This window comes from Penicillium griseofulvum, assembly GCF_001561935.1.
Source record: "Penicillium griseofulvum strain PG3 chromosome Unknown contig_80, whole genome shotgun sequence".
Taxonomy (NCBI): Eukaryota; Fungi; Ascomycota; class Eurotiomycetes; order Eurotiales; family Aspergillaceae; genus Penicillium; species Penicillium griseofulvum.
Genome location: NW_024467471.1, coordinates 4,194,164 through 4,216,642, shown reverse-complemented (window position 1 = coordinate 4,216,642; position 22,479 = coordinate 4,194,164). Strand labels below are relative to the sequence as shown.

General features: G+C 47.7%; 6 protein-coding genes across 6 annotated transcripts; 1 reads left to right on the top strand and 5 right to left on the bottom strand.

Annotated features, from left to right (window-relative positions):
• Positions 1-1,017: 1,017 nt before the first annotated feature.
• On the bottom strand, positions 1,018-2,343 carry PGRI_025220 (PQ-loop repeat-containing protein; the record flags this gene model as incomplete). Its single annotated transcript, XM_040790235.1, has 1 exon — positions 1,018-2,343. One exon carries the CDS (start codon positions 2,341-2,343, stop codon positions 1,018-1,020), a length of 1,326 nt encoding a protein of 441 aa, XP_040647188.1.
• A 1,229-nt stretch (positions 2,344-3,572) lies between these two features.
• On the bottom strand, positions 3,573-4,510 carry PGRI_025210 (uncharacterized protein; the record flags this gene model as incomplete). Its single annotated transcript, XM_040790234.1, has 4 exons — positions 3,573-3,787; positions 3,852-4,090; positions 4,146-4,203; positions 4,291-4,510. 4 exons carry the CDS (start codon positions 4,508-4,510, stop codon positions 3,573-3,575), a joined length of 732 nt encoding a protein of 243 aa, XP_040647187.1.
• Positions 4,511-5,172: 662 nt separating this feature from the next.
• On the bottom strand, positions 5,173-7,615 carry PGRI_025200 (SH3 domain-containing protein; the record flags this gene model as incomplete). Its single annotated transcript, XM_040790233.1, has 4 exons — positions 5,173-6,279; positions 6,337-7,148; positions 7,204-7,521; positions 7,588-7,615. The coding sequence occupies 4 exons, from the start codon at positions 7,613-7,615 to the stop codon at positions 5,173-5,175; spliced, it is 2,265 nt and encodes a 754-aa protein (XP_040647186.1).
• A 1,104-nt stretch (positions 7,616-8,719) lies between these two features.
• Positions 8,720-10,699, top strand: PGRI_025190 (serine/threonine-protein kinase; the record flags this gene model as incomplete). Its single annotated transcript, XM_040790232.1, has 1 exon — positions 8,720-10,699. One exon carries the CDS (start codon positions 8,720-8,722, stop codon positions 10,697-10,699), a length of 1,980 nt encoding a protein of 659 aa, XP_040647185.1.
• A 1,375-nt stretch (positions 10,700-12,074) lies between these two features.
• Positions 12,075-13,084, bottom strand: PGRI_025180 (mitochondrial 54S ribosomal protein uL15m; the record flags this gene model as incomplete). The annotated part of the gene is made up of 2 exons (XM_040790231.1): positions 12,075-12,690; positions 12,768-13,084. 2 exons carry the CDS (start codon positions 13,082-13,084, stop codon positions 12,075-12,077), a joined length of 933 nt encoding a protein of 310 aa, XP_040647184.1.
• A 763-nt stretch (positions 13,085-13,847) lies between these two features.
• PGRI_025170 (uncharacterized protein) lies at positions 13,848-15,788 on the bottom strand (the record flags this gene model as incomplete). The annotated part of the gene is made up of 3 exons (XM_040790230.1): positions 13,848-14,962; positions 15,028-15,301; positions 15,363-15,788. The coding sequence occupies 3 exons, from the start codon at positions 15,786-15,788 to the stop codon at positions 13,848-13,850; spliced, it is 1,815 nt and encodes a 604-aa protein (XP_040647183.1).
• Positions 15,789-22,479: the final 6,691 nt, after the last annotated feature.

Here is a 22,479-nt window from a genome sequence, read left to right as displayed (position 1 = left end):
CGTCTCAACAGGCGCGGTCATAGTGAGCTCAGCTGCCACACAAAATGGCTCTCGGTCATGATTTTTGTATAGAATCTAGCGGCAAACGAATGGGTGTGCCAGTAAAAATCACAAACGATCGGCAAAGAATACGTAATTTTGGATAAGCAAGTAAGCCAAAATGAAGATATCGGGGGTTTTTAACCCAGATCTTTACATAGCTTCCCCAGGGCTACTATTGTTGGAAAATAACATGCGTGCAGGTTTTGGGCGTTACTCCACTGGGGGGATAAGCTGAAAATTTGGAGCGAGCGTTGTCTCGCTCGGGACATCGCAATTGGTTCCTACATAAATTTGGTCAACTTGATTGAGGGGTGAGGTAGGCATCAAATGAGCGCCTTGAATGGGGAGTTTGGAGGTCGTTGCTCTTCCACTTTAGGGTTTGGCATGGCTTGCTGTCTCTTGCTCTTTCTGTCTCGGATTCCTGGGGAAAGGCTTGGTAGACGCCATATTACTCATATCACATCCCTCAAATCACAGATTTACGAAATCCGCGACATTCGCCGGGACAGCCAACATTGGGGAATTGAATGGGGTGAGGGTGGGAGCGAGACTATGCAAATTTTGATCTCCCGCTACACAGACTGACTGTTCCTAGCATAGCATGAGTCTTTCAATAGTCTTGTCTATTCTTGTAGTGCGCTATGGCCCATTGGTAACCGGTACATCCAAGACATGCCGCAAATTCAGTGTATTGCATAAGAACCCCCCAAGAGAAGGCGAGATCTCGGAGGAAAGACCGAGTCCCTATATAAGTATCCCCAAAACGCCGAGAAAACACAGATCAAGCACAGAGCAAATGAAGGCAAATGCATTTGATCACACACAATGCATCCGAATGACAAAATACAGGGAAACGAAAGGTTAAGATAAGAAAATAAAGCTCTGAAGTCATCACATCATATATATCATACCTGCCCTACGCAAAAGGCATGGACAGAGAACAAAAGCAAAAGAGATGTATATAAACACCCACGATCAGACAGTGCCGTATCGGCCGCGTTCTGCGCCCAACAAAGCCTGCCCCTCTTGTGGGACCGAAGGTTCACCCGATTCCCTCAGAGGTGAAGAAGAGGGGATCCAGCCGCGCATCCAGCCGCGAACACGCCTCCAGCGACCGCGACCACGCTTTGGGTCATCCCCATCGCCGCTGATGAAACTCTGGTCATCTTCCTGATCTAGACCATCGCCATACATGAGGAACTGAACGCCCATGAACCCATCCAGTCCCAAAACACCGAAGGCACCCAGGAAAAACGGGGTAGCGCGTCCAATCCATTCCAAGCGGTCATTGCCATGGTTATCAGCCCAGCCGCCACCGCCATATGGGGAAAAGTCCGACCAAGCGTTCGGGTTGGTGAGCAACGAGCTGGAGTAGAACAGGTTCCCACAGAAAGCGGCCATGAAGAGCAGTGGAGATAGACCTTCGGTGCTCTTGCGCTGGTAGTTCTTGTATAGCTGTGGAGGGCGTGAGCCGAGATAAAGAATTGTTGACATCCATGAAAAGACGCGGCCGATGATCTCGACAATGGCCTCCCGCGGTACCTCAGAAATGGGCGGATGGGGCTTATCGGTGGGAGCAGCGTTGGCGAGTACGGCACAAAGGAGCGATGCCATGAGCATCGTCCGGGGAAGTGCGAATGGCGGACTCTGCGCGCTACTACTCATTCTAATAGATCGACGCGAAGAGCTCAATTTCTCGTTTGAGTATGAGGCTGTTTGCACATGGGTCGAATTGAGCACTGACCCAGCCCGGAAACCCACATCCTTGGTATCGGAGTGCTTGTTGTCCATGTTTACGGGAGTCGAGGCCTGATGGTCCGATTCGTGGCCTGGAGGAGGCACACCTTGAATGATGTCTCGAGGAGCCGAGCCATGCGAGTGCGATAGGTTGCTATATGAATCATTTCGACGAGGTTTGTAATGGGTATACCAGAAGAACTGGAATACCAGAGTGATGTCAACAAAGACATAATAACTGGCAATCACCACCTGCCACCCTGCCTGTCGGGTGCATAGCGCTCCAACGAGGTTGCTTGCATCACCAAGACACCAGATTATCAAGAAAAATATCGATAAGCCAGACGTTGATTGCACTTGGAAGTTCTTATAAATCTGAGGTAGTTGTGCGAAGAGCCATGAGACTATGCTGAGGGTCCCGAGAACGGAAGAGATCGCCGCGAGAGGAGTGGGGATGCAGATGTGGAGATGCGAGGAGACGGCGGTCAGGAAGGGCGAGGTCGGTTCACAGTGATCGGGAAGTGTCCCAGAAAGGAGGGATTGTAATAACGGAGGAGCCATCATCTATCGATGGTCTCTGAATTTGGGCTTATTAGAGCCTCAGGTAGTGACTCGTGTAGGGCATCAAAGTATAGGGTAAGGGCGCGATAAGCGAGTTTGATGTAAACAAGGTGAATAAGAGAGGATGTGTACTCCAAGTCTAGTAGAGCCAGTATAATGAGCAAACTAAGAAAGAGAAACCAATAAGTAAGTGAACAAAGGCAAGAAGAGAGAATAGCCCCCCTCAAAGGTCATTCTGAAGTGTCACGAGAGCTGAATCTCCTTATCGAGTTCATCGCGGGCAGATCGGATGACTCATGCGATAAGCATAAATGGGCGTATCAGGGCTTCGACCTTCCCAGGTGGGAAATGCAGGGTACTGTATTTAGGTAACACCCGATTATGTTGTACCATGTAGGCCATGCCTATCATACGTATTAACCAGTTAAATATTTTGTATGCAGGACTTGTTAGTCGAAATAACACGTCTCAAGGCCATGGATATTATAAGCATTTATAGGAATGAATATTAGAAGTAGCTACGGGTATATATTCAACGTAGTAAATAGAACCTAAATAAAACGCAGTAGAGAAGAAAAATCGCCAGTAGATACGACGTAGGAAGGACTACTATTACGTGTCAAGCGAATGCGCACAACATACTTCAATTGTTCTTTATTTAAAACTGCTCCCTCACAATTTCCAATTAAATCTCCATTTTCGACAGACAAGTTCGCGTTGGAGGTGCCATAGAGGTGTATCATGAGCGCGATAAAGTAAAAATCGTAGCACTGATCTGGGGATTCGACGTTCCCTACACCTACTTCCCAGACGAGTCTTCGACACCGGTGCTCCCACCAGGCCAGGTAAATTCTTGATTTTGTTCAACAATTACTGCGGCTAGTAGATTATCTCCCTGCATCCAAGATTCATTCTCTCATTACGTATAATTGTCGAATTCGTAAAAAGTAATCAGGTATCAAGTTCGAATCCATGTCCCACATGCTGGAACCGAGTCTGTGTGGGAAAATATACAACGGGGTCAACAACCAGAGACCTCTCAGGGCAAAAGGAAACGAACGGAAAGAAGCGCAACAAGCTAGATATGGTGTCTCTCAGGTGATACCAAGTCTCTAGCAAAGGAAAACACATAGCCTATATTCCATATTCCATAACATGAAGCTAGGAATGGCAGCACGATAAAAGGAAAAGAAAAAGAAAAACACCAAAGAATACTGTCCGAAAGTCGAGGTTCACTCAGTACTCATCCTCATCGCGGTGCCTCGAATGGCTACGATGAGAACTATGAGAGTGCCGGCTATGCGAGTGCCCGCTAAGCGAGTGCCCGCTGTGAGAGTGCCCGCTATGACTGCTATGACTACTGTGCCCCGAATGGCTGTGATGGCCATGGTGGTGGTGGCGGTGGCGATGACGGTGATGATGATCGCTGTGATCGTGCCCATGATCACTATCATTGTCATGTCTTTTGTGATCCTTCACCTTGTCCTCCAGGAAGTTCCCAAGAAGAGCACCGCCAATCGCCCCCAGCAAGCCATGTTCCTTCTTGTGACCGAGGTAATAGCCCGCCATGCCGCCAGCGAGCGAACCCCCAAGTCCGCGGTCCATACCCCGGTCAGTGTCGGTGTCGGTATCGGAGCGTTGTTCGCCCATACCACTGCGCTGTGAATCTTCTGGCTCTGATACATGCACAGCAGGATAGTGGGAGCCTTCCGAGGGGGTGTACCGTGGTTGGTTGGCTGGATGGTCATTGCTAGGGCTCGCTGTTAGTTTTAGTTCTCACAGCTGGGTATGTTTCGCCCACTCACTAATATCCTGCGTTCCCCGGGATTTTGTCTTGCACATGTTGGTATTCATTTGGAGTCACTGGCCCTACGTAGCCTAGCTACCCTATCAGTATATATATTCTCTCTATCGAGGATCCATATGGCTCGGGAGTGAGATGGTACGAACTTTGCTGTGGAGCGTAGGCTTGGTTTGGGGTTTGACTGGGCTGGTAAGGCTCTAGTCCAGGGTTATATTGACCCGGTTCGGGGTTGTGATATGGCTCTTGGTTTCCATATGGCTGGTGGTCATAGGCCGGGTACTGAGACTGATCCTCTGGGGGATAGTACCCAACCCCGCTCGGCGTGGGTGTTGAGTGTGAGCTGTAAGCGTGGTAGGGGTCTGCCATGGTGATGCGACGAATATTTCAAATGCTGTCGCGTCAAGAATGAGAAACAGGAAAAGGGTTGTTTATGTATGTCAGACAGATGACTTGCCTAGGTGTGGGGGCCCTATACATGGTGCGGCTGACCTGCCCGCACGACCTTCGATCTTCCGTAGGGTCTTTGGAATGCTCCTTCTCTCCAATTAGATCTGATCACTTGCTTACCTGCATACAGCAGAGGAGTGTGCCTTCTAATGTTTCTTGACTTTTCTAGGAAAATATGTTTGGTAACTGATATTGTATTGAGATACGCCAGTTAAGCCTTGAATGACATGTAAAGAACAAAACTGAACACGGATGAGTCGGGGTATTCCGGTGAAAATCGAAGAAAAATATGGAAAGCATGGTGAATAGAGCTGGCCGTTAGACGTTCAGGGTTACATCGCTCTCTGTGGCGATGGGAAAATGCAGGACAAGAATTTGCGCCAAACAGTAGCATCAAGACACAACACAGAAAGGAAAAAAAAGTAAAGGTGGAAAGAAAGAATAAGGGTCGGCCAAAAGTGATGCGCCCAGCACATTCAAAAAGCATTCTGGCCTTCATCGCCATGCAAGGCGGGCCATATATCAACACATAGGTTTGATTTCAAAGAGATTCATACACACCTTGATTATACAGGTGGACTCTAAATGCCACGAGTAGAGGTCGAGCTGCGAGTCCGCTGTGACATCCAGTTCACAAGCATTTCATCAAGCTGATTGTTCATCTCCTTGAGTCTCTTGCTTTCCTCTTTGAATAGGCGACCAGTGATTGGGTGGTCAGGGCCAGCGGGAGGTACATTTGATTTGTCATGGACAATAATAAACAAGTCGCGAATATCGTTTTCTTCGTCCATATATGATCGCAGACTGGAGTCGCTCCACGTCGGGGTGTCCACCGAAAGAGTGTCGAGTGAGGCAGTAGCAGCCGTGCCACCCTTGGGGTAATTAGCGTCCTGCCCGGGTGATGATGGCGGAGATGGTGGCGAGAGAGAGCGAACTTCTCGAGGAGAGGCGTTATTTGTTGAGCCGCGTGCGCTCATGGGGGAATAAGCTTCCACGGGAGAAATATTGACAGGGGACTCTGACTCATCTCTAGCGCCCAGCGTAGGGGCGAATTTCTGGGGTGGAGATGTAACGGATACGGGTCCAGCCATTGTCCGGCCGGGATCATTGGGTCCTCTCCATTGAGCTTCACTGGATGGTCGATCAATAGGCGATTCCATGGGGTCCATGGATTCAAGCGGAGTAGCAAATGGATCCTTGGAAGGACTCGACTGGCTGACAGGCGATTGTAATACAATCCCACAGTCTTCGTAGCTGCTTTCTCTTTCTTCTTGTAGTGGCACCTGTCGGATGCTCTTGTTACCCTGGGTCTGGTTAATGGCCTCATTGCCCCTGGCGAACTCGGCCATCGCAGGATCAAGGACTGGATCAACCTTCATGATTCCTGGGGGTTGCTTATGTAGCTTGTTGTTCGATATTTTCTGGGGCTTAGAGGGCCGCTGTTGTTCGGGGGACAAAGACTTCGATGAGATAGACTCCATCGAGGTCTTGGGTTGGGGTGATGTGCGGAATGCTGACTCTGCAGGAGACTTCTCTGGGTCGTCAATGTCATCTTTGCTCTTCTTGCGCTTGAATAGCCCACTGAGCATTCCAGGTTTCTTGTCTTTTCGCTTCTTCTCCTCTTTCTCTTTGGATTTGTCCTGTGAATTAGAGCCCTTTTCGATGGATTCAAAGCTTCCACGAGTAGGCTTCAGCAACACGTCAGCCAATTGCTCTTTTAGATAACCCCACGGTGGGAAACATACCTCTTTCCACTCAGCCAAGGTATTTGTGTTGTTTTCATCGCGAATATCGCGCAAGAGATTTGGCGTAAGAGAAATCTTCTTAGGCTCCGCAGTGTCGTCTTTGAAGAAGGAATCGGTGTTCCGTACAGTGCCATTCCTGGATCTACTGACAGGGGGTTCTACTTTGTAAGAGTGAGTTCCAGATCCAATCCGAGAGCAGCGGAGATGAGTGTGTTTACCTTCGGCCTCAAAGAACTCTTCACTAGACGGGCGTCGTTCAGAGCCTGAGCGCTGCAGATCTTGTTTTTCTACACCGTTGGCATCGGCATGGTCTGTGGAGTTCTCTTTCTGGGCTTTGGGCCTAAGAGGTTCCACAACAATATCTTCAGCTTGTTCTTGCACATCTTCCTCTTCCCCGTCCAGAGTTTCGTCGTCATTGAAGAAGTCGCCGTGTTCGGAATCATCGTCCGTTGAGTAGTCGACGTCGGAGGCATCTATGTACGTCGGGGCCCCGAAGTTGACAGTCTTCGCATTGCGACGGCGCATGGCCTTTTTCAAAGGATTCTTCGACTTTTCGTTATTGTCGCCCAACATGGTCGCAGATAGATCCACGTTTCTGTGTTTGTTCAATCTGGCAAGCCTTTCGGTTGGTGTTTCGATGTGCTCCGCAGGGAGGTAGCCAATGCTGCCATCCTTCACCACGCGCACAAGCCACCAGTAGCTGTTGCTGTCGTCGAGAAGAACCATGGTATCACCCTTTGCGGCATTCGCTTGCCCATCAACCGTTGCGACAAAGTTGTGAAGTGCATATACAAACTCAAAATCGATATCCTCTGTATAACATCAGCTAATGCCCGATTAATGCCTATAATTCCCAAGAATCCGTACCATCATCGATAGATGGCGAACTGGAGATTTTGTCCATATCATCGTCCATCATATCATCACTTTCGCCGTCTGCCAGGTCGCTATCTTCGTGGCCGTAGTGATTTCCATCCTCATCATCTTCCTCGTCATCTGGTTCTCGATATTCGTGATTTTTGTCCGGTCCGCCCTTTATCTCCGCTTGCGAATCTTGTTCGGCATGACGAATAGAAAGTTCTTGATGGGGAGCAGGCCGGCCGCTCCCAAGAGGATCTGGATGTTCGGGTTGTTTGGTGTGATCTTTGGCGGAAGGGGTATCGTGATCTTGAAGGTCCAAGGTATCTAGAGGCGGCGGTCAACACCTTCAACTTCGAACCAAATGGGCCCGCGCGGAAGCATTTCACCTACCAGCTCGGATCATCTGCGGCCTAGTCATGTTGCAGTGTAAATGAGTGTGGTGCAATGGGATTGAAAGAAGTCGCGAGCGCAAGGAGTGACTAGCGACCCAGGAATACGGGAAGTTAGACAAGCGCGGAACAAAAGCAACGCGCTAGCCTCCAAATTTCATGTAGATAAATAAAACAAGAAAGTTAGACAGTAAACAAAAAAAAAGTCGACCGGGGTCGCGAGCACTTGGTGAATTGGTCTGAATGAGAGACGGTGCCTTGAATGAGAATGGTGGGGGCTGGTCTGCCCTTTGGTCCAGCAGGGTGGTCGACACAAGAAATAAATTACTGCCAGAGCGACAATGAGAAAAAGAGAAGGGAAAAGAAGGAACAAAGAGGTGTCTACTAAGGCGACGTCGAGTCTGAATGGTAACTCCTTTCACATCTCCAAAAGCCAAAAGGAGGTATTCCCAAACAAGCGCCCCTTGCGCGCGGTTAAAACTATGGCTTGACCCCTGAGCCTATGCGGGCACGCAATGATGGCCGACTTGGTCGGAGCTTCTATGGTATATTGACGTTTGTATGTCTACTGTGCTAATATAACAGAGAGTATTATTTTTTTCACAGACAGTTAAGTATAGATATTAACTCCTCAGCACTCTATACAGACTACATCAGACTGTGGAGAACAATCAAAGAAATAATTATATAGGATGTCACTATTTTCCGCTGTATATGCGGCCAAGTAGGAAATTAGGGCCAGGGTTGCCATTAAGTCAGGTGATTTAAATTCTCGTCATCCTCCGGGTTTCCCCGGTTTTTCTCCCCTCTCAAGTATCGCTCTACTTGATGAATACATCACTTTCAATTCCTCTCTTACTACCTTTGTTTGTACCCACCGTGTGTCATCTAGTTTTTTTTTTATTATTCAGGTCTAAAACTTCCTCCTCAATTACGACTTCCTTTAAATCACTATATCAAACGTTCTGTCCCCACTTTTAACGCTATCACCCCACAATCATCATCATCATCATCTTAAAACAGCCATCGAGAAGCATAGCACAATCCCAAGCAGAGGGTTATACAACCCTACTGCGAGCCTATCACGAGCTATTAATACGACAATTTCCACCTCGCGCTCTTCGTTAGAGCATATGGCACATAGTGAGAGGGCCGGGTTGGCAAGTGGATTGGCAGGTTTAAGGATTGAAACACACTTTCATGAGCGAAACAAGCCCAAATGGGCGAATGAAAATGCTGGGAGGAAAGCGACAACAGTGGGCGATGATATTGAGGGCGATCACACCAATCAATCTCATGATTATGCGCGTCGCCACTATACTGATGAAGACCGCAGTTTGTTAAGTGATCTACACTCAGCGACCCCTCCCATATCCGTTCCTCGTCCCAGTGAGCAGCATCACACAGATGATGCCGACAACTTCCCACACAAGCCCGATGATGTGCAGGGATCCCCTCTCGACAGCTATTTGCAAACTCGTCGACCCTCGATCTCTTTCAACCCGAAGGTCTCTGTGGACTCTGGGAACCAAATTCCACTGGAAGAGCCATTGTCGGTGGGAGATGTGAAGAACCATCCTCCGCAAAAATTTGAGTCTCGGAGCTCTGGACTCCGGAATGCTCTTTCGCAAGATGATGAGTTTGTCGAACCGAACCATGTGTCCCCGAGCTGGAGTCCCAAACGATCTCTAGATCGGAGTTTCCCGACCGGGGAATCCCGAGCCCATCCCTTTGCGAGATATGAGAATGGCTCAACCGCGGGCTCAGAGGTCCATCGTCCGACGTCCCTGACATCACAGTCGACAGTATCTCCGGTCACGGACGAGGTACGAACCCCTCCCGATGACTCTAGTCACACATTGCTGTCGCCATTTTGCGCGCCATCACCAACTCAATCTTTTGCATCGCCCGAAGACCGCTGCAGCTCTTGGTCTGGGGGGATCACGACCCCTTTCGGAAGCAAGCGCAGCACTACTCTCGATCGCAGCAGTAGTCTTCGAAACTCCACTCGGCACAGTTCTCGACGATCGACTAACTCGAGTGGCAAGTCGCCTGCCAGTATGTTCCTTTCCATGTGGAACACTGTTGAAGAGCCTGCTCCCCAGCCTGATGACGAAGGCCAGATGGTTGGAGACGACTATGTTCTCGGAAAGCAAATCGGCTTTGGTGGTTTCAGTGCAGTGAAAGAGGCCTATAAGGCTGAAAAGCATGGTGAAACCAAAAGACTTGCCGTGAAGATCGTGAAAAAACAAATTACAGGGAGAAGTGAGCGTGAAAACGACGAAGTGCAAGCCGAGTTCGACCACGAAGTGCGAGTCTGGCGGTACCTCAGCCACCCGCATGTATTGACGCTCGATGCCGTGTACGAAACAGATTATGCCACGTTTTGCTTCACCAAACTTGCTATTGGTGGCACTCTCTTCGATCTTGTCCGCCAAAATCGGACCGGTCTAGATACACAATTAGCAAAGAAATATGCATATCAGCTAGCCTGTGCGCTCCGTTACCTGCACGAAGATGCCCGCGTGGTTCACCGAGACATCAAGCTAGAGAACTGCTTGCTTGATCCTATTCAGTCTGCTGACGGCACTACATCTTCGAGATTGGTATTGTGTGATTTTGGAATGGCCGAATGGATATCCATCGACAACGGTGGTGGTTCCCCCGACCCCTACGAGGATGCCGCCGACCGTCCACCGCCTCAGCAAATAGGCCCTGCAGGATCCAGTACTAGTGTTGCGGGTAGTCTGGAATACGCGTCACCCGAACTGCTTCAATCAGTAGGCGGTGTCGTGCACCCTTCAGTCGACATGTGGGCCTTTGGCGTTATCGTATATAGCGTTATCGTCGGCTCGCGGCCTTTCCAAGACTCTTTTACTCCTCGCATCCAAGCAAATATCCTCAGTGGCACCTGGGATAATAATGCCGTATTCGGCGACACTCTGGACGGCCCCCTTCGCCAAGATCGCCAGTACGCCCTCGACTTGATCCGCGGGTGCCTGGAAATGGACCCCAACAAGCGTTGGGCTATCCACGATGTACTGGCTTCGTCCTGGCTGCGAGAGGTTCATGAGACAGCTGAGCCCTCGCCCGATACCGTGTGGAGACTGTGAGCTTTGCTCATCTTTGTTTCCATTCGGTGATTAACAACCCCGTATCTCTGCCTTACACTCATACCCCCAAGGCAAATGAGATTATTTCAACGCTTTAACGTCAAATTTCTTACGATGTGATAGTCCTCTCTTTTCTAGCGCTAAAGATTCAACAAGCGCTGATGTTCTCGAGGCCCCTTGAATCACTATGATACCCCTCCGTTTTGCTTTTTTTTTTTTTTTGCTTTTTTGCTTTTTTGCTTTCTTTCTACTTCGCTTCGGCCCAAGAATGGCAGCATGTGCCTTTACTTTTTCTTTGCATTTTTCCCTAGTATATTCTCAATATCCCCCTCGCAGCGCATTCGTGATTTTTGACTTTTGGTTTTGGGTTGGGTTCTGGCTTAGGCATAGGCATCACGAGATGGACGATTATGATTTACTGTTATAGCGGGCGAGGCGTTTCATTTTATTATTGCCATTTGGTCGGATGTTGGATGAGCATTCGTCAATCTGGTTATTTGGTCAACCTAGCTTGCTCATTTGCTTTTATGGGTGTACTTTTATATTTGCAGATTTTTGATTCGTCTTTACTGATTTCGCTCTTCTCTGCTCAATTTAGTGGGTTCTCTGGTGGTTGGCCTATCCTGAACATCAAAACACAATGATCAAGCTACGTATTCCGTTCTTCAGGGCTGCAGTTCACAAAAATAGTTGGCCGCTCGTGGGGTTTCGGTCCTTAACAACATAAGATTTAACCAGCTGAAGACCATACTAGTGTCGTTTTATTCAAACAACATTCCCATTAATTCTTCAGTACTATTTTCAGGTATTTCTTCCATTCTTAGCTTTTGGAGTACACCGTAGAAGAAACCTAGTTGATATGTAGATAGACATCACAGACATAGGTTAACACACGTTTTCTGCTCCTAGTAACAAATTATGTCTATTTTCCTACATGGTAGGTAAAGAATTCGGGATTCTAAATTTATTCTCGGTGTTATGATAAGAAAGAAAAAAATTAGCTATAGAAGTACCAGGAGTCGAAGAATACTACGGACAACATCAACATGCAGGAGTTTTCACAGGTCTGACGGTAGCAGAATCCCTAAAACATAAAACCAACAGACGGCTTTTCAATGCATATGCAGAGGTGTATTCAATCGGCGCGTAGTTCCTGAGATGCTTCCAAGCCATTTCGCAGAATGAAAGATTATATAGGACCATAGAAGAGAGAGAAAAAAAAAAAGGGCCAAGAAGCATCTAATTGCAAAGCCTAACATATCCAACAGAACATATTTATACATATACAGCAGACCAGTCTAAGCCAGCCTTAAAAACAATGCCGAACAAACCAACGAACGGAGAAGTATGAGATTCTCCCCAAACCCTCTCAAGTCTACCAGAGCCTATTCTCAGGCAGAACCTTCTCCTTCTTAACACCAGCAGCCGACTTTCTCTCCTCAGAAGAACGGAAGAACAAACTAGGTCCCTCAAGCGGCTTAAGCAGATGTGAAAGATATCCCCGATGCGCAGGATCACGATAATACTCAATATCTTTACGCTTCGTCGGATCCGGGAGTCGGTACTTCTTCACATGCTTATTGACCACAGTACTCCACTGCATCCATCCCACCGGGAGCGGAATGTTAGCGAGTCTGTAGAGCTGCTTAGAGCCACTAGCTTGCGCCCACGCAGCAGACAAGAAGCTGTGTGTCTCGCCGTCCAGGATACGGCGGATCGACGGCCGGGTGTAGTAACGGGTAGTTACTGAGCCGCCAGCGCCTTCGATGGCTGAGATGGCGGAGGCGGAGACGCGCGATGCAACGACGTGGATTGGTTGTTTCAGGGCCTCAGCGCCATCGCCGAGGATCTTGAGGCCGTCAATGGGTCGGCTGATGCACCCGCTCTTGTAGAGCTCTTTCAATGTGATCGGGAGTTTGGGGTTGAGGCGGCCTTGGTCGATCCAGTATTGGATACGGTCGAGGTTGACGGTTGCCATATCGACGGAGAAGCTGGATCCGAGAAGAGGGATTTATTAGAGACGTGCTTTGGGGATTGGGGGTGCTTTTGACAAGGGAGGACGACTTACATGTTGACGCCGCCGCGCTCGCCGTGCACGATGATATCCTTTGTCTGACCACCATTGAAACCTGCTGGGACTTTGCCGTGCTGGCCTTGACCCTTGTGACCGCGACCGGAGGTTTTACCCTTGCCTGAAGCGGGACCACGGCCTCGACGGATGCGCTTGTGGTAGGCAGTCGGGTTGTCGGAGAGGGAGGCTAGGATAGAAGCATTGCGGGTTTGCTGGGATTGTGGGAGGAGGAAGGCGAGTGGGGAGGCCTGTTGGAATGGCCGGGCAGAAAATTGTACCAGCTGCCTGGGTAGCCCCATCAGCCGCGGAGACATAGTGTGTGGTTGTAATTATGGACTCGCCGGTGTTGGATTCGCGGGTTTGGTGGTGAGTTTCGAGATCTCTGTCGGGGCGGGTTATGTTTGATCCGACTCCGAGATGGCCCTAAATACAGTAGGATACTAAGAGTCGTTCAGAATTTTTGAAGGGTATCAACCATTTTGAATATTAAAATTGTGTTTGTTGCGTTCTTTTTTTTTGTATATTTATTGGTGTGGATTCAAATTGTCGGATAACTGGGTCATTTACATCGTGAACTCGGACCCTTGGCTATGTAGCTACATCTATATAGCCAAGGGATAATAATATACAAGAAGCATTTCAGGTTTCAACAGGAAAGGATTACCAGTTGGTAAAATCTAGATTCACATGCTGCAGAGGTAAAGCTAGTCTGCTAAAGTAAAACGCCGTATGTATGCAAAATGCGATAGGAGCAGTACACTGCCGATGAGCTTTAAGGCACATTCGACGGACATGGGCGAAATTGAAATCAAGAATAACGCCGCAAATGCCATCCCCGAGATTTAACCCTGTCTGCAGGGAGGCGGAAACCGATTTCCTTCTAAGATGGAGCGCCGAGAATATGCCAGATACAATCGTGAAAAGGAGGAAGTCTGTGCAGTCGAAGAAAGACAAGTAAAAGGAGATAAAAAGGTGTACAGCGAATGAGATGTTTTTTTTTCTCGTGTGACGGGTCGTGGCGCGGTGAAGTCATAAACTCAGGAGATGAGAGAGGTGAAAACAGAGGTGCGGAATACTTTACCCCGAGTAACCGGTGGGTGGGTAGACAGGGTGCACGTATGAAGCTTGGCTCCACGCGTCAGGCTGGATGTAGGGCAGCAGGCCGGTCTTGCGAGAGGTGTTACCTTTCCCAAGCGGCTGGTAATGCATATGGTCAAACGGAACATTGCGCTGCTGCTGTATGGAGCTTGACGGAGGTGGAATCAGCAAGGTGTTGACAGAACGCACTGGCCGGTAAGGCGAGTTGCGGTTGGCGAGGAAGAAAGAAGGAGAGAGGTGTGTCTGCGGGGTGTGGACGGAGTAGGCTGAACCAGCCGGCGAGACGGTGGCAGAAGATACACCGAATGGGCTCTGGTGGTGCCGACCGATTTCTGGCAGTGATGGGTTGCTGTACATGCTAGAGGGCATGGGGGGAACGGAGAGAGGAGGCATCTGCTGCCAGTTCGCGGGCCGGTTGTAAATAGGAGGCATAATAGCTGGCAGGTGGGAAGTTGCCGTGGGAGGGAGTGTCTGAGGCGCGGAATAAGAAGTTGTAAGGGGAGGCGGATGGTGAGGAAGCGGAAGACGAGAAATGTTCATTGGTGCTACCGGGGCAGAAGTGGGAGTCAGGACAGGTGGCAGGGTAGGCATCGTATTCATGGCAGCCACTGGGACTGTCATTGAAGGAGCAGACGTGGCTGTAGATAGCGCAACTCGCTTGGTTGGGTGAAGCTCATCGTTCTCATCGCGGCTTCGTTTCCGAGAGCCACCTATCGCAACCTCGCCGACCATGTGTTGTGGCTGTTGTGGCGGCAGCGAGTATGGCATTCCATTGGGTGGCATATACCAATTGGGCGCCTGGGATCGGAAGACATCGGTGCCAGGCGACGGCAACTTGGACGGCGACTGGGATTGCACGCAGGGAGGCGAAACACGGAGCATGGGGACGGGCTCGACGGGTAGTATCGAGGCCTGATTGAAGTAGTCTCCGAAGAGTCCTAGCTTGGTGTGCCATCGGGACCATTCATCCTCGGAGGAGAATAGATCATAGCGAATGTTGCTCAAAAACTCGACCTCCATAATGTGAATTTCGTGCACCGCGATGCCTGATACCTCAGCCCACGTCTTATTGGTGTAAGTGTTATCGTCGAGGTCTGTAGATGAGTCAGCAATGTTGTCCAATCAGTTTAAGGGCGGTGAGCCCGATAAGAACACTCACATTTATTGCCGAGCATTAGCGCAACCGTCATTAACCGGAACTCGCTGCCCTTCTTGCCCTTGACCCCAGAGTTGAATTTCTTGAGGCGGTAGATAAATAGTAGGGCCAATAGAATGACATTCTGGCTGACTTGCGTAGTGGAGAGAATCGTGGAAACCCATTTTTGAAATCCGACAGTGGGTACGGCCTCGGCGACCAAGGAAGGAACTTGAGGTTGGCGGTCTTCGATGGCTTGCAGTTTCGAGGTCTTTTCAAACCAGAATAGACAGGTCATCTATAAATGAAAAGGGGTTAGCTCATGCTATACCATCACCCGTAGACCCGGGAATTCTCACCTGAGCTGCAAACTCGGCCAAACTGCCCTTGCTGTTGTTGATGGATGAAGGAATGCGGAGTTGCGATCCAGTCACACTGTTCGACTTCTTCAGAGCGGTTGGTTCAGTGGAGGCTTCTTTAGCAGTGTAACTTTGCGGTTTCATGGCCATGGACGAGGGAACGGAATCGAACTGGGGGCGGGAACGGCCGTAGATGTGAGAGGGCACCCCATTCGGTTTCCCCCCATATGCGATAGGTGGCATAGCATTGTAGGTGACGCCGGTCATATCGTGAGGAGGGGTAGGTAGACCGTTCCGAATGGGAACAGTCCGAGAAGATCCCGAGGGTTGGCTCTGGGGAGCCTTCAACGGGTGATCCTCAGTCAAGTCGATGGTTGGAACTCCCAGTGTCGAAAAGGAGGAATGGAAGTCCACAGTGGAAGACATAGGGAAAGTGTGAGTGATGAATGGAGAGGTCGACACATGGAGTTTTGTTTCTTCTTTTTTTTTTGATCAAAGCAAATAAAGGTATCGGCGGATAGAACCGAGGAGTTTCAGTGACCCATGTTCTCTATTAAAAGGTAAAAATAGAGGCAAGCAAGAGACAATAAGTGATGGGTACCTGCCCAATTGGAATGCAATCAAGGAGGAAAGGGCAATAGATGTTTTTATTCAAAGTGAGGGAAAAGTGAATATAGACCTTTCACAGGGAGTTTGGATGATGTATATAGAGTAGCCACGATAGGCCCATTGAAAGCGATAAACCAGAGAGATCCGACTACTCCACTAGATGAGAAAAAAAAAATACGGGAAAATCAAAATAAAATATAAAAAAAATAAATTGTCAAGGCATCATCTCCATTAACCAAGTCCACAGACCCCATCCGGAGAAAGCGATAGTGGCCATACACAGAGTTTGACCCGGACGCAGGTCCAGGTTGATCCTCCTTTCTGGGCTCGTTTGGGTTCCGGGTTTGGTCAATCTAGATTTGGAAAAAAATAATAATATAATATAACAAGGTAACAAGGTAACAAAATATGAATACCTGATGTCAGAGCCACGGGGTGTGGATGCAACTAAAAAGGGTCACAGAATGTTTACCTGGTCCCGGCCTCACATTTGCAGCCTTAAAATGACCAAGCGTAGTGTGGGACTAGTGAAAGCAAAATCAAAAAGAAAAGTAAAACCCAAATCAAGTTGAAATCAAAAGAGAGAAAGGGTGTTCAATGAGACCCCATATCAGATCCAATAATAAGTCGGGTTTAGCGTCAATAAATTACCAAACCGTGTTATGCGAGGTGAAGGTGCGCAAGCATGTAGGTACGCCTCTGTGTAAAAAAAAAAAGAAAAAGATTAAAAAAAAAAGATTAAAAAGGGAAGGGGGTTGCCGGGAAGCGCCTAAGGAGGTTTGAGCACGGTGGCTGGTACTCCGTTGTCGGGTGTGGGAAAGGCAAAGGAATGAACCAAGAAAAAAAAAAGTACGGGATTAAAGAGAAAAAAAAGGAATGAAAAAAGGAATGAAAAAAGAAAAAGGGAAAAAAAAAGAAAAGAAAAGAAAAGAAACCAATAAGAGAATGGAAGATCATTTACTAAGGAGAGAAGAAAAGAGAGGAAGATCGGGAGTCTCGGTAAGAATGGTGCATTCTTATGTAAGAAGGCAAAATTACTTGGAATCTGACCAATCAGAGAGGAGTCAATTTTTATGGTCCACTCAAAAGTCTCAGGCCAAATTTTGTATTTTTTTTTGTTAATTTATCCCGTGTATGGAAAAGTACGTTCTTTTGCGTACTCCCCGACTGTTAGCCGCTACCAATCACTTGGTTCTTTACGAACTATGGATGGCTTCGGAGATAATATTCTTTTGGAAAGTCTTGTGCCGGATGACTTTCCTGTTTATGATTCAGGGGGATATCATAATTAGATATTTGTTGAATTTGATAGTTCAGCTTCGAGGGTATACTATCATATGATTGGTCCGGCTTTTCTGCACTTGACTTCCTTCCAAGGTATTTCACTGCCTCCAAGCTACATACTGGACTTTAGTGAGCTGGGAGTACGGAGAGTCCCCTCGATCGGTATTCATGTCCCGTCCAAGCGCCCCTTAAGCCGAGCCTGGAGTATACTGTTAACCCCCTAGGCAAGAAAATGGCTGTTTCACTCAAAACATTGTTCGACCCATCTAGGCGGGAAAGCCCTCACGTAAGGTGGCAGTTGCACTTGTGATCCATTGCAGCTAGAAATCCGAAAGTGCAACGGGCCCAGATCGGCTGGTGGAATTGGAATCCATCGGCCACTCGCACCCCCAACGGCTATCCCTTTGAAAAGCCTGAGATGATTGTGCTCAGATATGTGCATACTTCTCGCAACATATCTTATACATAAATTATTACGGGAACATCCCGGTATCATGACCTGGAAGTACATATTCCGTGCTCCGTCTAGTCTACTCCATAACTCCATAGTTTAATAGTAAGTAAGCACGGAACATCTATTTCGTATATACAATCTCCTTATACGCATGCGAAAAGCCAACGTATTGAACCCGAATCTTCAAAAAAAAAAAAAAAAAAAAAAGATCATCGGGTGGACTCTCACACAAAGAGACACTTAGGTCTATCACACCACGTCCGAAACCATACAACTTGGGTAACCTCCAAACTTGACTAGCAATCAAGTGTGTTATCTTGGCGGCAAACCCACGGTCAAGCTGAGAACCAGGTGTCAGGCTACCAAATGGACCTTCATATAAAAAAAAAGAGCCGAAAATCTTTTTACAACATAAAAAAAAAAGGAAGAAATTCCAATTTCTCTCTCCACTTGGATTTCTGAGCCACCGCCACGGAAGATGTTTCGTTTCTAGAACCCCCAGGTAGAGAAGGTGGATTTGAAGGAAAAGTCCACTGTGTCATAGGTGCTCCATCTTGTTGGATGATCCATGCCGTCGATGGTTTAAATTAATTTCATTTTTCCAAAGTCGCTTTGGACTAGAGGTGACAGTTGATTGGTGAATTATTATAGTGAACCCCGTCTTTTACTGTTTTGGGATATATTCACTCGTTACAGTCATACAGAGACAAAGAAAATCTCAGCTTCAAAGGTTCAAGGTGCCCTTTTGTTTCCCCCTTGATCTACATTCGCTTCTATTCTCTTTGGTGGGTCGAAAATAGAAAAAAAAGGAGTCTAAAATGGAGTCTTTATCTTGCCCGGTTGCGGTACTTCATTTTCTTGTACGGAGTACACAATTCCCGAACAGCTCCACAAGTTATACCTATCGCCTTTCGCGGGTGAGATTACTCGGCACAGTACGACCTGCAGAGCTCGCCTGGGCGCCAGAATATTCGCCCTTTTTTGGTATAATTTGAAGGGAAAATATATACATTAAATTGCCTTTTTTTTTTGTTAGTTACTTGGCCCTTGGAAGGATCAAGGGAAAAAAAAAAGTATGTGTGAGAGCCATTCCACCGATGATCGCTCTCGGACAGGTTGTACCCTCAACCATTGGCGCATGCAGTTACAACCGCTATGATCGTGATATTTCCCGCAGAGTCATAACTTCTGCATCTATATCTGTGACTTGGTGCATACGGAACTCCCATGGAAATCATCCGAGCTCATAAAATAAATCACGGCTCCTCCAGTCACGGGGGCACTTGAGAACATCTCCGGAGCACTTTGCGTAGAACCACAATTCAATGTTGCCTCTTGATTGGTGACGACTGAACATCCAAAGTTTCCGGTACACAGCTTAGTTGCGGGCAGTGTAGTCCGTACGAGAAATGGAATCTGGGATCTAACCCTGGTTAATAATGTTGCCCAGGTGGCTGAGCTAACTTAGCAAAGCTGAAGCTGATCCCTTTTGTGTGTACTTTGCTACTCTCGAATAGCTCTATTGTATAACCCAAACCAACCGGCTTACTCCGTTGCTTTCTGTGGCTCTATTTATTACAACCCTGACTCTTCCTTCATCATTACACGGCGGGGCTTGGATTCCGGTCTCTGCGCCCGGCATCAACTTCCTCTTTTTTTTTAAAAAATTGCTTGAAATATTGTTTAATTCCGTTTTTTTCTCCTTTTAGGTAACCTATCTTATGCGTCAATCGCAAGGCAAAACAAAAAAGTCACCTTGCAACACTTAGGATCTCAACGCTGTGTTCAACCACCTTGCTGTTCTTCTTACCCAGCACGGCTCCTTGCATCTTTCCCATCCTTGCGGGTCCCTACAAAGGACTTGAGGGTGTAAATATTTAACAGTATGGAAAAGGACATTGCCTCGATATCACACGCAGTATTCTGGCTTCACTGTCTGGGATTTCTCTGCTCTCGCAACCTTGTAATACACAGGTTACAATTTATGTCATCTGCATTTTGATATACATTCTGTTTTCAATTTCAATATGAGGCTGCAATTAATTTTTTCCGTCATTTGATTCATTTGATCCACCCCTAAAATCAAAGAGATACCACATCCTAAAAGGGACTTCAATTGGTCGAGAGTGATACTTCCTACATTACAACATCGACCCCACACGTGAAAGTTCAAGTTGAAATCAAAGTTGGTCCGGTCTTTTTTCAATTACATCGTATAGATTATCTCTATGACGTCGAAGTCACTCTATATATTTCAAGGTATATGGGACGTTCTATATTCCGTTACCGATGTATGTTGTATACTGAATGTTCTTTTGTGGATGCGAGACTTCCAATCATCCAGATCCATGGATATCTCTAGCGCTGTAATCTCACGATCAGCTCCAATTTACCCAACTGCACGCCACCAACTCCGTACTCCGTGGTGGGTTGCCTCTTTCTTTAGTCTATGAGGAGTCACCAACAGGCTGCAGCAACCTGACCTTGATCTGGCCCCCCTGGAAGTGCACACTTTGTCAAGGGTAAAATGCAAATGGGCTCTGGCACACAGGGCCGTGTGACAGAACAGGGTCATCTCGCGCCATCAGTTGATGTTTTCTAAGGATGATTTCCGATTCCAGACTTCGTGCTTCAGCGCCCGTCCCCCTCCCCCCGGCCGCCGCGCACAGGGGCTAAAAGCCATAGGGGGTCGCGTAGAGGGGGTGGACGAGTCCACACAACCCACATGCTTGAAAGGTTTCAAAGATAGAGCAAGTTGAGGGGCAATGATCGGCCATCATTCGTATGTTGGATGGTTTTTTTTTTAGCTTTTTGTCTTTTTACTCCAGGACTTATCTCGGAATTTGTCTGGATTCTGCAAAGCGCCCCGAGCACATCACATCACAAAGCAAAGCGCTGATTTCGGGCTCTGGCGCTGAGACTAACAGGGTCTTGAATCTTGACTTTCAAAGACTTGTTTGCTTCCGCTCGTGATTTGACTTTGGCGGATTCAAGAATCTACCGGTCTGTTGACTCAACGGAGCCTCGGGGTAATGGATACTCTTTTTGCCCCCGCTCGGTCATGAGTGATCATTCCAACGCGGTTCTGACGGTGTGAAAACTAACACCTGTCTATTCCAACTGTCATATTGCTGCCATCTAGACTGCGTATACTATGCAGTCAGAGTCCGGGATCAATACAATGTACTCGGTACATATGTTGTATAAAGTGTGGGGAGCAGTCTATTACGTAGCGTTGTCTCAGTTGCTTTGGACATCTAAGATTAGTTCTTGGAGGCTTAATAATACCAGGCACATGGGACACTGATCTCAAGAGTCTAGAGCTTCGATAAATAATAGCGGTCACAACTTATCCTAGTTGAAACGCACTTCCGGCATCCGAAATAATTATTCTGCCTTAAACCCCATTTGACTTGGTTTTGTCAATGGTGGAGTAGTCAACGCGTTCGACTCTTTTCTTACTATGGAGTATAGTACACAATGTACTCCGTATGTGTTGTACACAATCACATTCCCGTCTACACCCGGGAGCCACTTTTTTGTTTTCATTCCTTTTTTTTTGGGTTATGTCTCGAGGAAAATGGGAGAAAATAAGGAAGTGTTTCAACACAAGCCGTCCTATGGGAAATGGCTCCTCTTCCCCGGTCCAAGACGTGTTGCAATGCCAGGTACAGTCCCGAGGCGAGCTAGTCTTGTTTTCAATCGTCTCTACGGAGTACTCGACTGTAAATTGTAGATTCGAAATGTAAATATGCAATATAATACCGAACGAAATTCAAAGGGGGGGAAACAAAAGTACGGATACGCGGCAAAAGAAACCTTCCCAAGGTTGGGGAAACTTGGATCAGCAGACTATCCTCGCCTACACAGCACCATGGATGAACGGCACGCATATGTCACAATCATCGACATCTCATCGCTCAATCACTGTTCAATATCAGATTCACCTTCCGAGGTAAAGAGAACTGTGAAGTCCCAAGGATCCAGACCCAATCACATTTGAATCTCATTGCCACCATTCATTGCGTCTTCATTGAAACTAAATCTTTGACCTCGAGTTGGTGGCTGACGACACCTTTCAAGGTCGAGGCAGACACTATTGAGACATGGTGGTCATGACCGGCCATGACCAGGGTACACAGGCCAGTGGCGGGTTTGTGCTTTTTGGCGTAACCGCCCTCTCACCCTTCGTGTTCCTTTCAACTTTTCTTCTCTTCGGCAACCGCGGGTTAAGGCCAAATCTGAAATCAACTTCCAAAGTTTCTTTGTTGGCCGAAATGTTTGGGGTGACGGGTTTATTCGTGCTTTGAAACCGACCGGGGTCTTACTGGTCTGATTATTCCTTGGACCTTTAGCGGGGTTGTTGGTTACTAGTGACGAGGCTGCTCACAGCTTTGCTTTGGGTTTCTTTTCGTTTGCCTAGATTGGATTCGACATGGCCTGGATGGAATTTACCCCATGGCATACGTTGATGATTCTTCGTTTCCGATTCGATTTAGGTTTGCAATCATATACGCCAGCGACAAACTAATACAAGCTGGCCCTTCCCATGCAGGTTGCATATAGGTCTAGCCTCGCTTCGAAAATGTGGCCAAACCGATGAACCTGTCTTTGAATATGTATGTCTCTTACTAACACGTGGAGACCAATTCCTTCATGGCAACTACGATATCCAAATTTGGTCCAGAAGTCATTTCTATATTGTTTGAATCACACCACAACATGGAAATGGGCCTACGATTTTGAGTCGAGAAGAATCTCAAGCAAGAG